Raw genomic sequence first — 15,445 nt, forward strand, 5'->3', positions numbered from 1 at the left:
TATTTAAAAGAAGCAATAATTCTTCATTAAAATAAAATGAAATAAGCACTTATGAATACAAAGACTATAGCTAATAATTATTTTTAAAAGATTGCAAGAACTTATGACTGAGAAGCATACAAACCCATGCTTTATTATTTTGAGATTTCAGAAATGATCCTGTCATGCTTTTTGAGAGCTTTGTTTATGAATCACCAATGTGCAGGCCAGCAATATTGTGGAAGAGTGGAAGTCGCTAAGAATTTTCCCTTTCCTTTCCTTTCTTTGTGTCTTGATTTGTCTCTTACTTGGCTGTAAGGACAAAGCTGAGGTAGAACTTATTTGACCAAAAGTAGAATTTTTCAGTATAAGTACCCCAAATTCAGTTACTCAGCTTGGATATCTTGTAGTCAGTATATGGAAATAAGGGCTGATTCATCCCATTTAATGCTGGAATCTACAACAGATCATGTGAACTGACCTCAAATATGACCCGTTTCTCTTCAATAACCATAAAGTGAGCTTCAAGTGACTAGCTTACGCATGGACATCTATTCAGCAAATGTCTAAGTTTTTAAAGATGTGTTCCATCCTCATCATCCAGGTCAGAAAGCACCCCTAGTTAAAAAAGCAGAACAGCACTGCTGGTTTCTCATCAGTTTGCTCCTCCGCTGTGGCCAACAAGCCACAAGTAAGAAGTAAAATCAGGCTACTGGGAGAGCACAAAACCATTTTTCACTGGCCTCAGCTTGAAGCCCGACCTAATGTTCTCAGTTCCAGAACACTTAATGTTGTTAAACACTTAATTAGATGCTAAATTTAGCGGCCTATACCTAAAACTGGGATTATTGCAAACATGGTAAAATAAAAATAACAACAAAACTTTTCTTTTTCTTCAAGATGACAAATCTGATGAAGGAAATGCACCTATTCCTGTTGCAAGTATCTGAAACTGATGAAAACAAAGAGGATGGAAAAAGTGTCTGTGCCTCCTGCAGCAACAGCCATGGGCTACAGGCAGCACACAATAAAGTTTGATGTAGGTCTGTAGGACTGTTTTCATGTCTTTATAATTCATCTTTCACAAAAAGCAAAAAGAAATAATGTTTTTCTGATGCCATCAAGTAGTGAAGACTCTACAAAAAGAAGAATCAGGAAATTTCACAACAACCATAATAGTTCTGGATGTGCAAGCTGACCAGTACAATTTTCAGTAATGCAAAGTGGGTTACAAGCCAAAGTACTTGTAGAAGTAATGAGGGACACATTAGATAAAACTGTGCTAAAGTCATATCAACTCGATTTTTCCTTTTTTTGATGTTCCTGAAATGCCTATTAAACAGTACTAGCCCCAGTACTGACCTCTGGGGCACACTGGTAATGACTGACTTCCAGCTCCAACCATAGCCCTTTCAATCCAGCTGCACAGTTTCCAAGGCACCTCAATGCCCTTTTATCCAATTTGTATTTCACTCATTTGTATATGGAACTGTTACAGAAAATACTGTCAAAAGCATTTCTGAAGTGGAGATAAACAATAGAGCCTCCACTCCCATCATCCACCAAGCCAGCTGTCTCACTGCAGAAGGTTGTTGAGTTAAGCAACCTCTGGGCAGCCTGGTCCAGCATCTCACCACTCTCTCTGTAAAGAACTTTTTCCTGACATACAATCTAAACCTTCCTGCTTTACGCTTAAAACCATTCCTGCTTGTTCCATCACTATCTACCTTTGTAAAAAGTTGTTTGCCCTCCTGCTTATAATCCCCTTTTAAATACTGGAAGGCTGCAATGAGGTCTCCTTGCAGGCTTCTCTTCTCCAAGCTAAACAAGCCCAGCTCCCTCAGCCTGTCTTTGCAGGAGAGGTGCTCCAGCCCTCTGATCACCTTCATGGCCTTCCTCTGGATCCTCTCCAACAGCTCCATATCTTTCCTGTACTGGGGACCCCAGACCTGGATGCAGTAATCCAGATGGGTGTTCACAAAGGTAGGAAGGGACAATCACCTCCCTGTCCCTGCTGGCCACCTCTCTTCTGATAGAGCCCAGAATTCCGTTGGCCTTCTGAACTGCAAGCACACACTGCTGGCTCATGTTCAGTTTTCCATTCACCAAAACCCCCAGGTCCTTCTCTGCAGGATGAAGTTGGTCAAGCATGATTCTTTCCTCATATAAGCATGCTGACTGCTCCCAGTCATCTATTTCTATGTTTGGAAATTGGTTCCTGGATTCTTTGCTCCATCATCTCAGTTGAGGACGTTGACTAGCTTGTAGTTTCCTGAATCCTCTTTCTTGCTCACCTTGATCACAGGAGTCACATCTGCGCTCTTCCAGTCCCCAGTAACCTCCCCCATTGGAAAGAGCTTTAAAAGACCACTGGAACTGGCCAACAGTAATGGTGGCCAGCTTCTTCAGTTCTTCTGGTTGCATCCTGTCAGGTCCCATCAACTCATGTGTGTCAAGTTTGTTTACAATGTTCCCTAACCTGTAACCTCTCTATCAAGAGGTAAATCTATCTTGCTGCAGGCCTGGGGCCTGGGATTCCTGAAGGCCAGTCTTATCTGGAAAGACTGAGGCAAAGAAGGCATTGAGTAGTTTGGCCTATTCCATCTCTATTGCAATAATTCTTCCCACTGTTGAGTGAAGATTACATACTCACTCAGACCTCTTCCAGGGTAGGCTTTCAAATTGGAAGTATCAAGATTATGCAGACCTCTTCATCAAGCATAAATTTAGATTTTGGGGAAGAATGAAATGTTTTTAACCCTGAAATCGTGTAAAGGACAAACCATGAAACCACTCTCAGTTAAGAGTCATGTAACATTTAGTATTATACAAATTTAAATTTGAATAACACATTATTAGCTTCTAAAGAATGAACTGTTTGTTTTTGAGATCCAGAATTTAGAATTGGACATACATTGACTTTTGCAAGTACAATTTTTTTTATCCTCAACCATTAGGCAGAAAATTTTAATTCATTTCAGACCCAATAGTTGCATGTTGTGAACTTCATTTGGGTTCTGGTATTCTGCTCTTCTTTTATTACCCTTCTTCTACACCTATATCTATGTGTTAACAGTGAAACCTCCTCTGCAGATAAGAGTTTTTAATTTGAGGTAGGGCCACAGCATCTATTGGAAAGATAACACTTGAATGATATTCTATACAAGAGTCAATAACTGCCCATGAAATCTAAACATGTTCTCTTGGAAGCAGTTAAAGGTGAGTAACTGAACAAACTGGTACTGAGTTTTAATGACCTTTATAGTCAATCACATTATGTCACTGGCCAGACTGATGATTGAGTTATGCCAGACCATGAAGGATACGCCTGCCTATATTAATACCTGTGGTTGCTCTCTGGCCACAAGAACAGACTGCATGAAAAAGCCTACATGCAAACAATAAAACATATTTTAAGAAATAGTATCAATATCCAACTCTCAATTCGCTGACTACTGATGACTTCTGAACTATCAATTGTCAGGAGAGACTGACGGTTGGTCCAGACAGAATGGTGATGAAACGGAGCAGCTTTGCTAGAGAGATACTTCCCTGACTTGAATATGAGGAATGGGAGAGAAGAAACAAGCTGTACTAACTAGGTTAGAGATTCTAAACTAAATAAAAAATTCAGGATAACGGAGGCTACCTTAAGGAAAATGGCACTTGCTGACTGCCCCTCTTCTTACCAGTAGGGGGACTAAACATTATAACTAAAGATTATTATGCTAGTTCGTTATTTACATTACAAATTACCCCCAGAGGAGGTTTATTAGGAAAAGTAGATCATTTACAGCAAAGGGAGTACAGGGATACATAATAAAGCATTCTGCAACTACAGCTTATTGTCATTATGGACAGCGAAATTTCAGAAGCAGGAATTCCCACAGAAAGTCACAGCAGTACACTCAGCATTAAAACAAACAAACAAACAAAACAAAAATCCTCATACAGTCAGAACCTTGGAAAAGCAGCCACAAGGTTATATCACACACATACAATTTACATTATCTGCAGAAACTTTTTACTTCAAACAGTTATGTCTTCCCATAATGGACAGGGAAGATTTTTTACGTTAAGATTTTTTTTTAATTTAAGTGCAACTTAAGCACATGATTAAAAAACGTGAGCAGCTGCTTGTTGGGTGTCTTCAGTATCACAGAATCACAGAATCATAGAATTGCTCAGGTTGGAAAAGACCTTAAAGATCATCAAGTCCAACCACAACCTAACCATACTACCCTAACTCTAACAACCCTCTGCTAACTCATGTCCCTGAGCACCACATCCAAACAGTTTTTAAACACATCCAGGGATGGTGACTCAACCACCTTCCTGGGCAGCCTATTCCAGTGCTTAACAAGCCTTTCTGTAAAGAAGTGTTTCCTGATATCCAACCTAAACTTATCCTGGCACAACTTGAGGCCATTTCCCCTCGTCCTGTCAGATGCAGTAGCACATCTGCTTATAATTTCATTACAGCATTGTGCAGCAGTTAGCTCTCAGTATATCGCAGGCAAAAAGAATTTAAATTGATTTCACCCTGTTAAGTGCTGTGCAACTTCGACACCCCAGAAAACCCTCAAAATATCTCAAAACAACATGGATAAACCAAGAATCATGGAACCACTCTATAATTCCCCAAAATCCAAACATAACAAAGAACGTCTTGAACTTCTAACTGAAATTAAGTTCCTCATTTAAGATCCAATCTCCCAGTTTCACAAAGTTCGCATGCCAAATTAAATACTCCTGATTCCTAGAAAGGAAGACATTTAATATGGGGCATACAGCAGATGTAATTTGTTTTTTTTATAAAAATCCAATCATACGAACCCAATACCTAGCAATCTATAGCTGTTTTACGAGGAGTCCCGTAAAGATTTCTTTTCACTATCAAGGCATTTCATCAAGAGAAGCAGTACAAGATGTCTTCCAGCTAACTCTAGCTACATTCAGAGAGTTTTCACTGGGTAGCCTTCTGTAATTAAAATGGATTTTATTATCATTACTACTCTTCAGACAAAATGTTATTCTCTGAACCCGAAGGCACAAATAAAATACGAATTTATATTATTCTTCTTGAAATTAAGTATATTCAGAAACTCCTAAGCACAGACACACACAAATATGTATTTTTAAAACTATTCCCTCATCCTCACCTTAAAAATTCAGGTACAGCATGATAGTAAAGAAATGAATGCAAATAAAACGTTGAGAATTTTTATTTCAGCTACTCAAGATTATCAGATTTTGCTTGTGTACTCCTATTAACTATGTAATGCCAGGTGAAGTATGAATAGCTGAAGGAAGAACAGCTAACCACAAAAAGCATCCAGCATGTCTGCAAAACTCCCTGTAAGTAAGCAAGCACTGTACAGGAAGTAGATGTTGAGTGAGTCTATTGATCTATCTGAGTGTCAAGACAATGCACTTCAATGTCATTAACTACACTGGGTTATGTGAAAACTACACTTCAGCAGAGGAACAAAATACACATCGGGAAAAGGCTAAATCCTTAACCCTTAAGTCTAATTCTTTTGAAACATTTTTCTTGGCTGATATGCTTTTGATTACAACAGAAGTATCTCTTCTTTAAAAGGCTTTAAAAGTAACCTCTTCTCTTTTATGTAATGAAATTATATGTATTTCTCAACTCAATAAAAAAGATTATTGTTGGCGATTTTTGCAATCCATTAGCACAAATATAAGTCTTTATGGGACAAAAGTGGGCACAGTTTACGGTGAGTCTGCCCTTTAACATGCATTTTAAACCAGAGGAGAGAAAAAAATATATATTATCACGTTGCAGCAAAAAAAAAAAAGATTGACTTAAAAGGAATATTTAAATATTAGTGCCAACAAACCCTCATGCAATTACTGCACATGAAACATAGTTAGGGCTATTGCCATTCCATGAAAAGAGTGACTGTGCTCTTGTATGTTCTCACATTAACTTTCTATTTTAAATTCCAGTACATTTTATATTAACATACTCTGTTGGAGATGCAACTTATATGAATATTAATTCACCACCTCTTCAAAATTATATATCCATATAAAAGAAGGAGCGTGGTATGTTTCTCAGACAGAAAGCATTCCGTGCACATTTTAAGATGTCATTCTACCCATGTAATTATTATCTTCTAGATAGCACACAGCAGATAGATAAAGGGTCAAACAGGCAAGTCACATTTCTAAACAACATTCTTTTTCCCATTCTGTTTCTAAGGCAGCACAAGAAGAAGCTTGTGTTGAAATCAGGAAGCAACAGCTTTTATTGCCTCACAAGAACCTTCAGCACAGTGAGGTCTATAAACCTTTGGAAATATGATTTGCAAGATGTTACTGTGTGTACAGTGGGTTTTCTTCACTCAACCACCAAACTCTGCTTTAAAGCAAGGATTTTAGATCTACAGCAGCAGATGGTGGCAATACAGCAATAAATCTAGGAGACAACTCAACAGTTGTTTGTTTTGCTTTGCACTAAGGAAGAAAAGAAAAATCCATATCACAGAACCAGAAAGAACCTTACCTAAGTTAACCTCACCTTCTCCCCTACCTTCACCTCATCTTCACCCTCGAGTCACACAAAAAGTTTCCCTTATGTCCCAAACATAAATGAAAGGTCAGACTGTATCTTCACCTCCTGCCTACAAAAGCATCAGGAAATCCGTCTTCACAGTCCATAAAATACCAGTGAATGCAAGAAGAAAACAAGTTTGACAACATACATGTTGCATCAGACTTTTCTAAATGCACAACCCCAACCTGTCCTCTGAATCATCAACCCATCCTTTCTGAAGAAAATGACACTTAAAGAAAACAGTCAAGAACCAAGTTGCTGACAAAGTATTAAGTAACATACATAGGAATACATAAGTGAGCATAAAAATTCAGAATGCCAAGAAAAAAAGCAAGAAGTTATCAATGTTCTAACTTCTATTAATAAAAAAGTGGTCACTCACCCAGATCAACGGATGGGCAAGCTCTCATTCAGCAGCATACCAATTTGTTAACATAGTGGATTATCTCAAAGTAAGGCTCCAAAAACTACAGTAACATACAGAACTAATGCCAATTTCCAATATAAGCAACAAATAATGATTACATTCCCCCCCTCCCATTTTCAATTAGCAAAAGGTCTTGCTAAGAACATTAGGGAAAAATAAGTCTCCTTTTTTTTATTTTGAAGTTAGAGAGGGAAGTAAAGAACTTTGAGACAAGTCAGTCTTGCCTTCCCTTCTGCTATCAATGGATGATAATTGGAAATGCAACGCCAATACAAACTGTTCTATCAAGCTTTAATGACCAGAGTGGGACTACGGGTACCATAAGTGAACAGAAATTATTCTGTGCAGATAAGTATATGCTATTTCCATGCAGTACAACTTATTCTGAAAGGAGGAAGGATACTCAATTCTTCAGCAAATTAAAATACTGAACACACATCATTATAACTTTGAATGAAGATACAAATTGTATCCATGATTTTAAGTGTCCTTATTTGAACTAATTAGAATTTGACCAGTCTTTCCCAATTAACAAAGCCAATCAAAAATCATACGTAATGGCTGCTTTATTCCCACCATGTCTTATGAGAAATATTTATTCCTATCATTGCTGAACAACTTTCAAATGTTTTTCTTACATATAAAACCCTCCTTTCTTTGTTTTCAGTATTTTAATTAAGATACAAATATGGTTTCAGGTCAACTTACTTATTTTAGAAAGTGACTTTGCTAGACTGTATGCTGGTCTGAACTCCAGAAATGCTTTGATAGAGTGCCTCAAGACTTCTAATTGCGACAATATTTTCACTGAAAAAAAAAGCAGTGAATTTGTTATAAAATACTAGCCATTCTGTTGTAAAAGTTAGAGGCCAGAATCCTACATTCTTACTTGAAGTAGCTAGATAAAGTACTGTTAACAAATGACCTTCATTAACGTTAACTGACAACACAACCCTAGTGTACAAAAGAAGAGATAATGTGTTAATCATCCCACTGACAACACAGGGCTGACTTTGGCTGTGAAGCCAATGCCTGAGTCACTGGCATGGGCCACAGACTCAAGTAGTGCCTGGTCCTGGGACAGGCAGAAAATACAGTTTTTCTCACCTTCTTTCCTCTAAAATCGTCAATAAGCATCGTTCTACAATACTATGAGACGCATGCAAATGAAGAAGGAAAAAACCCGCAAGATACTAACAGTACTAGAAGTGGATTTTCAATGGCGCATACCTAAACAAACATGCCCTGCCTGAAGTAAGAACTGGTTTCCAAGTAGACATTTTTTTAATCGTACTTCTCTGCATAGTTGTAAAACAGTAGAAAAAAATGTAGATATTAGCAAGTCGATATTAAGCAAGCCTTGACGCATGCAATAGTTCTAAACATTATGAATTTAAAGAAGAAATGAAGTGTTTTATTTAAAGAAGAAAAAGTATCTCTGTGCAGTGTATCCCTTTGGCCACACCATGATTTCTCCTCCAAGTCACATTTGCTGTCCTCCTCTCATCTTGCCATGCAGAAGGCACACAACAACTTGCTGACACCAGTGCTTGGATAGCCCTGTCCAGGCACACATGAATGACTAACTTCATGATGACCAGATGTGTCACTCTCTTCAAGTTCAAGCTTTCATTTTTAAACAATTAGTTTCCAGCTATCACAGCTCAAAAATGAACATAAAGCAAGCTGAAGGCATGCAAGAGGCCTCTCTCTATGTCTGCATCAAACAGGAGTCTCAATGTATGAATTGATCTACATGCCTTGCACCTTGATGTCTTTATGCATCACTGCTCACTGTTTTATTACTTAGATTCTTTAAGATAGAAAATAAATAAGGAAAAGAAGATGTACACGATCATAAAGTCACAGAAGCACAGAATGGTTTTGGTAGGAAGAGATCATAAAGACCACCCAGTTCCAATCCCCCTGCAGTGGACTGGTTGCCACCTACTAGCTCAGGTTGCCCCGGGCCGATCCAACCCAGCTTTGAACAACTCCAGGGATGGGGCATCCACAGCTTCTCTAGGCAGCTGTGCCAGGGCCTCACTACCCTCTGAGTGAAGAATTTCCTCCTAATATCTCATTCCTTTTATTAGTTTAAAGCCATTCCTTCTTGTCCTATCAAACCATGTAAAAAATCTGTCTCCCTCTCATTTATAAATGCACGTTAAATATTGGAAGGCTGCAATGAGGTATCCCCACAGCCTTCTGTTTTCTGCTATTTCTCAACAGCTGCTTTTTGTTTTTTATCTTTTCTGATTCTTAATTAAGCTACAAGCACATCCTAAAACTGAGACAGATTCATGTTGAAATTAAAGGCTAAGCTGAGATGCTAGAATTAAAAGAAGGTGGAAGAGTCAAAATGATATAGATTTAAAATATGAGGACCACTGTGAAACTAATGCCTCCTAATTTATAATGTTGACCCCAAGGTATGGCAGAAGAGGCTGAACCTTCCCCCTTCTGTTACATTTGTCACGGTGTGACAGATGGCAGCAGAGGGGCAGTCTGATAGAACAGCATCTGATATGGAGGTGCAACTGAAGCAAAGATGTGGAATTCCTCCATGCAGAAACAGCTGTACCCACTGCATTCATCAATGTTTGCTGAACATTATGGAGACCAAACAGTTGGTGCGTGAGCACAGTGAGGTGGTGGGTGGTGGTTTTCAGCAGTGGTGACAGTGACAGTGGGTCACCTCCTCTGGTGCAGATTTTCATGAGCATGGCATGCAGGCTCTTGTTCATAGCTGGAGAAAATGCATAGCTAATGGTGGTGACTGTTGAAAATCAGTGTTTTGTAGGTGAGAAATTGCTCAACCAAATAGTGTTATTGTGCTCATTTGTAGTTTCCATGGAAATAAATAGGAGGCATTACTTTCAGGATGACATACATATATATAATAATAGACGTCCAGATTGATAGAAGTGAGATCTCATTATTCAGAGAATTTCAGCAGTGATGCAAAGGACTACGAAGAAGTAAATCAATATACTTCTATTTCCATTCTAATCCACATTACAGCACTAAAGAAAACAGTCTAGATGACTTCGGGCTTACTTAGTTAACCTATTTTCAAAAGCAAATCAAGTAAAGCTTCTCCCATGTATACTGCTGACCTACCAAATGAAAGACTACACCCATTTTTCCATCATCTCTATCAATTGCTTATGGCAAGCAATTTGCATTACCTGTGAGTTAAGTGCCCTTGAGTGTACAGTAACAGAGTTGCAGTGGATTTCACAAATGCAGTGGCAGTAGTCCAGGCACACAAAGTACATTAAAGGGCTCCTATGTGTCACAGCACAAACTGTGGAGCATTATTACAAGCATGGTAATCTGGGAGGGTGGAAAGAACTGTGAGACAGAAGAACTGATTTTTTTAAATAAAAACCTTCCAATCACAGACTACAGGAGAAACAGATGTGGGCACAACAGAATAAGGATAGTGGAGAATAAGCACAAGGCTGTTCAACGTGACTCTTCTAGCAAAAAGGGTTGATGTATAGGGGAAAAAGGAGAAAAGATGCTGGAGGAAAAACAAACTAATTAAGAATCAGAAAAGATAAAAAACAAAAAGCAGCTGTTGAGAAAGAGAGGCTCAGCCCTATACAAAATAATGTGCTTTGAGAGTCACCAGCAGACTACATCACTTCCAGAAGAGCCTGTTCAGGAACTGGGAAGTGTGGGAGCCTTGGACACATCTGAGTCATTTGACTTCAGATATGACAAGGTTTTTTATTATTATTTATTTATTTTTGACTGAGGAATAAAGTTTTATTTCGTAGGGTGCTGTATAACAATTATACCTTTGTATAACAAAGATGTAATTGAGGTACTAAATCCCACACAAATGGAATTGCCCAATTTTATCTTTTAACACCGTATTCCCATTCCTTCAGCATTGCTTCAGCTTGTGAGAATCTATATGCCTTTAATAAGCTTAGCTGTTAATAAGAAACCTAGTAATAGTCGTATTTAAGTAATATCACTTTTTTATGTACTATATCTCCTCAAAAGTCAGTATGATTGTGCTGATCCTCCTCCTGGAAGTTTAAAATCAACATTTCCATCTAGAAATGGAGACACTGTTTAAAAAACAATGTATTTTTGTTTCTACAAAGGATTTCACTTTCAAATTGCTTTACAGCAATACCTTCAGTTTTATTAAGGATGAGTTGGTATTCTATTTTTTCCCCTAAAACCTTTTAAATCCTCCTAGTAAAGATGACCTGACTGCTTTGCAACAAATCCTTTATGCTAATCTGCTGACTATTTTTAGGTGTATTTGAAATAATTTCTTAAAAATTACAAAAAAGTACATTTTGCCACTATATTCACTGAAATCCACTCTTACACCGTACTGATATTCTTAACATACAAGGGAGTTAAACTGAACTATTAACTACAGTCATTATAGGCTCCAGTGCAAGCAAGGAATTCAAAGTATGCATTTGAGTATTTAGTGATGTTAATTTCTGGGTATACAAAAAGAAACACCGGTCAGCTACACTGCAGAAGTCCGTGTATCCTGAAACTGGGCTCCCCCAGAAAATTAAATGAGAGAACTCTACAGCAATGGGTACAAACCTACACTGCAGTCATTAACTGTATGGCTCCTAAGTGGTGTTAAGCAAAACACAGAATTTAAAGCTCTAGAGAAACATTTAGGAGAAATCAGTGACTAAATATTAAAAAACATCCCCACAAGCAAGAAACATGAGGCCAGGAAATCTCTTTTTTGGTTCCAACACTGTAACCCAAATGGCTAACAAAACATAATGGTACTTCACTTCTATCTATGAAGACTGTCCTGGGTTTTAAAACAGAATAAGCTCTAACTGGAGTCAGCCACTAGATTTCTCCAGCATTGACAGAAAGGTTTAAAAGATACTGTACCAACATACTATTCAACATTGCATTTCCTACCTGAAAAAATAGAAGGTCTTTTCTTGGAGCGCCTTGGATGTATAGGCTCTATATTTTTAATATTTCTTTGAAACTTGCCTTTAAAGTCATTTTCGAGCAAGATGTCTGGTGGCAAACTACTCCGTCTTGCTGATTTATGATGATTCTGACGAGAACTCAGTTTACTCCTAGTCCTGGAGTACAAGCTGCTGTCATCAACTGCCATTTTAGAGCATTAACTTTTACAGCCACCGCAGCGTAAAGCCAAGCTGACCATCCAGAAGGATTGAGCCTAGTGGTTACAGAGCCGAGCAATCTCAGATGTTCTCATGGCTAGCTCAGCACTTGCCTGGGAAGTTGTGCGAGTCGATAGGCGTGTGCTGCAACAGGTGTAGGGTTACCGCATCGCCCCTCCTTGCACCACTTCCACGGCACTGGGAGGAGACGCCAAAATCATTAGTTTGAAAGTTCTGAGGTAATTAGGAAGTTCAACAAACCTGAACCAGCAGCACACTCTGTGCAAAGGGGAGAATGCAACTTCAGTAAGAGGCACTGTCCTCTGGGTTAGTATCGTTTGTATTTTACAGAGTTTCTCAGATCAGCTCATTAATACTTCATTATCTTGGCGAGAGAAACAGGTGTTGCTTTAAAAAGAAGGAAAAAACAACACCGAGTGTGAGAGAAAAAAACAAAGCAAAGCAAACCAGAATACAGTCAATTGCCTGGGAAAGGTACAACCTAAGCAGCATGTTTGAGTTCTTAGTCCTGTCCTTTGCCAGTGTTACATTTGTAAGACTGATAAACACAAAACACAAATGGCCACATTATTAGATGTCTTTGTTCCTCTCCTCAAGAAAGAATTACATCATTTATATATACTGCAGACAGAGTCAGAGACCTGTCTGTGTGACTGATATACTGTACATATAACTGCTGACTACTAAACACAAACCATTTCAACGTGCACGTGAAGAATGCAGTCTGTAAATTCTCCATTCTCTACTAAGCCTAGGTGCTTAGTAGAAGTTCATAAAGTCTCCTTGTTTTGTTCCAGTTATCCCAATGAAAACTTTTGAGCCCCAAGAATACAGTCTTCCTTTCTCTAAAGTTTAGAAAGAAGAAAGGGCAAATCCTTTTTTTCTGTGGGAAATTTCATAGTTAGAATGGTATCATAAATGAGACAAAATTCTTTAGTAAATTAAAACTAATAAGTTTGTATTACTACAAACACTTTTCTCATAATAAAATAAAAATAGTATAGCGAAGTGAATAAGCAGAATGGTACTTTAAAATGTCAGCAACTAAGGCTATGGATACTTAAGCAGATTTTAACAACTGTAGACAGAATCTTACTTCTCTGAATCATCTGAAACACTTATCATAGAACCACAGAATGGCTTGGGTTGGAAGGAACCTCAAGGATCATGAATCTCCAACCCCCCTGCCACAGGCAGGGCAATCAACCTCCCCATTTAATACTAGACCATGCTGTCCAGGGCTCCATCCAATCTGGCCTTGAACACCTCCAGGGACGGGGCATCCACATCCTCTCTGGGCAGCCTGTTCCAGCACCTCACCACTCTCATAGTACAGAACTTCCTACTGAAACTTCCCCCACTTAAAATATGATTACCTTAATTATTTTCCCAAAGGCAGGCTACATTTTACAGCTGGTGTAATGATACAGAGATTGGCTGCTCCAAATACAGTTTTTGTGTGAAATTTAGTGCAACCTTCATTATTGCTGACAAGAAATAGACTGTTCACTCATGTGGTTCTGGAAGGGAAGAGGGGAAATGACAAATTTGTATATGTATTTATGTATATTTATGCATATTCTTAGCTTAGCTATTCAATGTTTTATTGTGCTAGAAATGGAGAAAAATGCAAACAGTCTGCTGAATTTTTCTTCTTTTCTCTAGATATAAAATTGTATTTGGCTGGAAGCTGAAATTAGTGTTAGTCCAATCTTACATGGTACCTACAATGGATTCAGAACAAGCTGATTCTTTAAACCAAATTGATTTTAAACAAGTACAAGCTAACTGCAAGGAAAAAACCCTGATTTTTCCAGGCTTGCCAAACATTTAAAAGATCTTGAGCAGTGTTTATATGCCAAAATGAGCCTTTGAAAATCCCAATGGATTTCAAAATATGTTAGGTGGGAATTAGGCTGTAACTAAAGGGAACTGTAACCTAATTTGGCTGGGTCCTTTTTAAAAATTCTTTTAGGCACTTGTCTTCATCAATGAAAGCCAAAACACTTCTGTCATGCTCTTCTCATCCTTTTTCCAGTTAATAATAATGAATAATAACAAAAAAACAAGTCAGAGAAAATGCCCTTTTTTCCATCCTTTTCTCCCAACTCCACTTGATTTTTCCGCTTTGACTGAACCAACAAAAAAACATTCAGTCTATTCCCATCATTCCAACTAAGCCAGAGCAACTCAATCAAGAGCTTTTCAATATAACAGAAAATGCCTAAATCTGAGCAAATACAAGTATTATTTGAATTCTGTGTAGACTGAAAAACTACAAATATTAAATGTAGGAACCAACATTTGAGGAACGTTAAACTGAAATTTGACAGCAGACTTAAAAAAAATTTCAACATCTTCAGTAAGTGACCGAACCACCAAGACACAGGATATTCTGGAAAGAGCTCTTAGCATTTCCTGCTGAAACTGCTCCAACATGCATAAATAGTTAAATATTCATTAGAAGAGTGACTTGAAACTGTCCCAGATTCTAGCCAAGTGATACAACTGCTGCACTATACAGTCTTACCTTCCTCAGCTCAATGAATATTCACGCCAAGTGAAACAATTCCAACAAGAGGAATCGCTGCTGGGACACTCAAAGGTACAACGGAAACCACACTCTTTTTGATGAGGGGAACCCTTAAACCAGCAGCAGCACATTGGAATCAAAGAAGAGTTTATCTCCACTGAGTGGCCTTACATCAGCAATCTAAGAGGGGACAGCTGAAAACCCCCAAAATCTCATCTATGAATATCCTTTTCAGGATCTATTCTAGCAGATATACTTCAAGAACTCACTCAGATCTAATAATCAAAACAGGCAAATACTTAGTGTGAAAACCGAAAATCCTCATCTACCAGTAGAGACACAGGCAGCTGTAGACAGGAAGCTGAGGCTCTTACTGGTGTCTGAAAGTTGCTGGGGTTGAGTGTCCAAGTGCCATTTTTATAGCCTAACTCCTCTGGTGCTTTAATGTACGTAGCTCCTGATGGAGATTTTCTTATCTTTGACAAGAACATATGAAAACTTGTCAGACTAATCCCAAACGAGACCTCTACAGAATAAGTTACAATGCAAAAAAACAGAAGTGGGAATGGAGGAGGAAGAGAGACTTTGAAGAACAGTTTGTAAATTAAAAGATCAAGTAATGTAAGCAGAAGCATGGAGCATTTAAAAAATAAAAATAAAAAATAAAAAATTAAAAATTAAAAAAGAAAAAAGTAAGATTCAATACAGACAGAAAAGAAAAACTTGATAAAATTTGAGATTCTACTCCACCAAAG

The 15,445-nt window shown here is 38.1% G+C and overlaps 1 protein-coding gene across 3 annotated transcripts in view; it reads right to left on the reverse strand.

Moving 5' to 3' along the window:
• Positions 1 to 15,445, reverse strand: part of FRY (FRY microtubule binding protein) — a 238,116-nt gene that overhangs the window by 173,830 nt on the left and 48,841 nt on the right. The window contains exon 1 of one of the 3 annotated variants that reach the window (XM_085216041.1): positions 11,922 to 12,145. The exons of 1 other annotated variant lie outside the window; for it this stretch is intronic. In XM_085216041.1, the coding sequence (XP_085072167.1) occupies positions 11,922 to 12,126 (205 nt within the window). In that variant the 5' untranslated portion in view covers positions 12,127 to 12,145. Of the gene's footprint in view, positions 1 to 11,921; positions 12,146 to 15,445 lie in introns of those variants that run through there. One more of the 3 variants, XM_085216042.1, reaches the window with a different exon arrangement.

The sequence above is a fragment of the Meleagris gallopavo genome, chromosome 1 (genome assembly GCF_905368555.1).
Source record: "Meleagris gallopavo chromosome 1, MGAL_WU_HG_1.1, whole genome shotgun sequence".
NCBI lineage: Eukaryota > Metazoa > Chordata > Aves > Galliformes > Phasianidae > Meleagris > Meleagris gallopavo.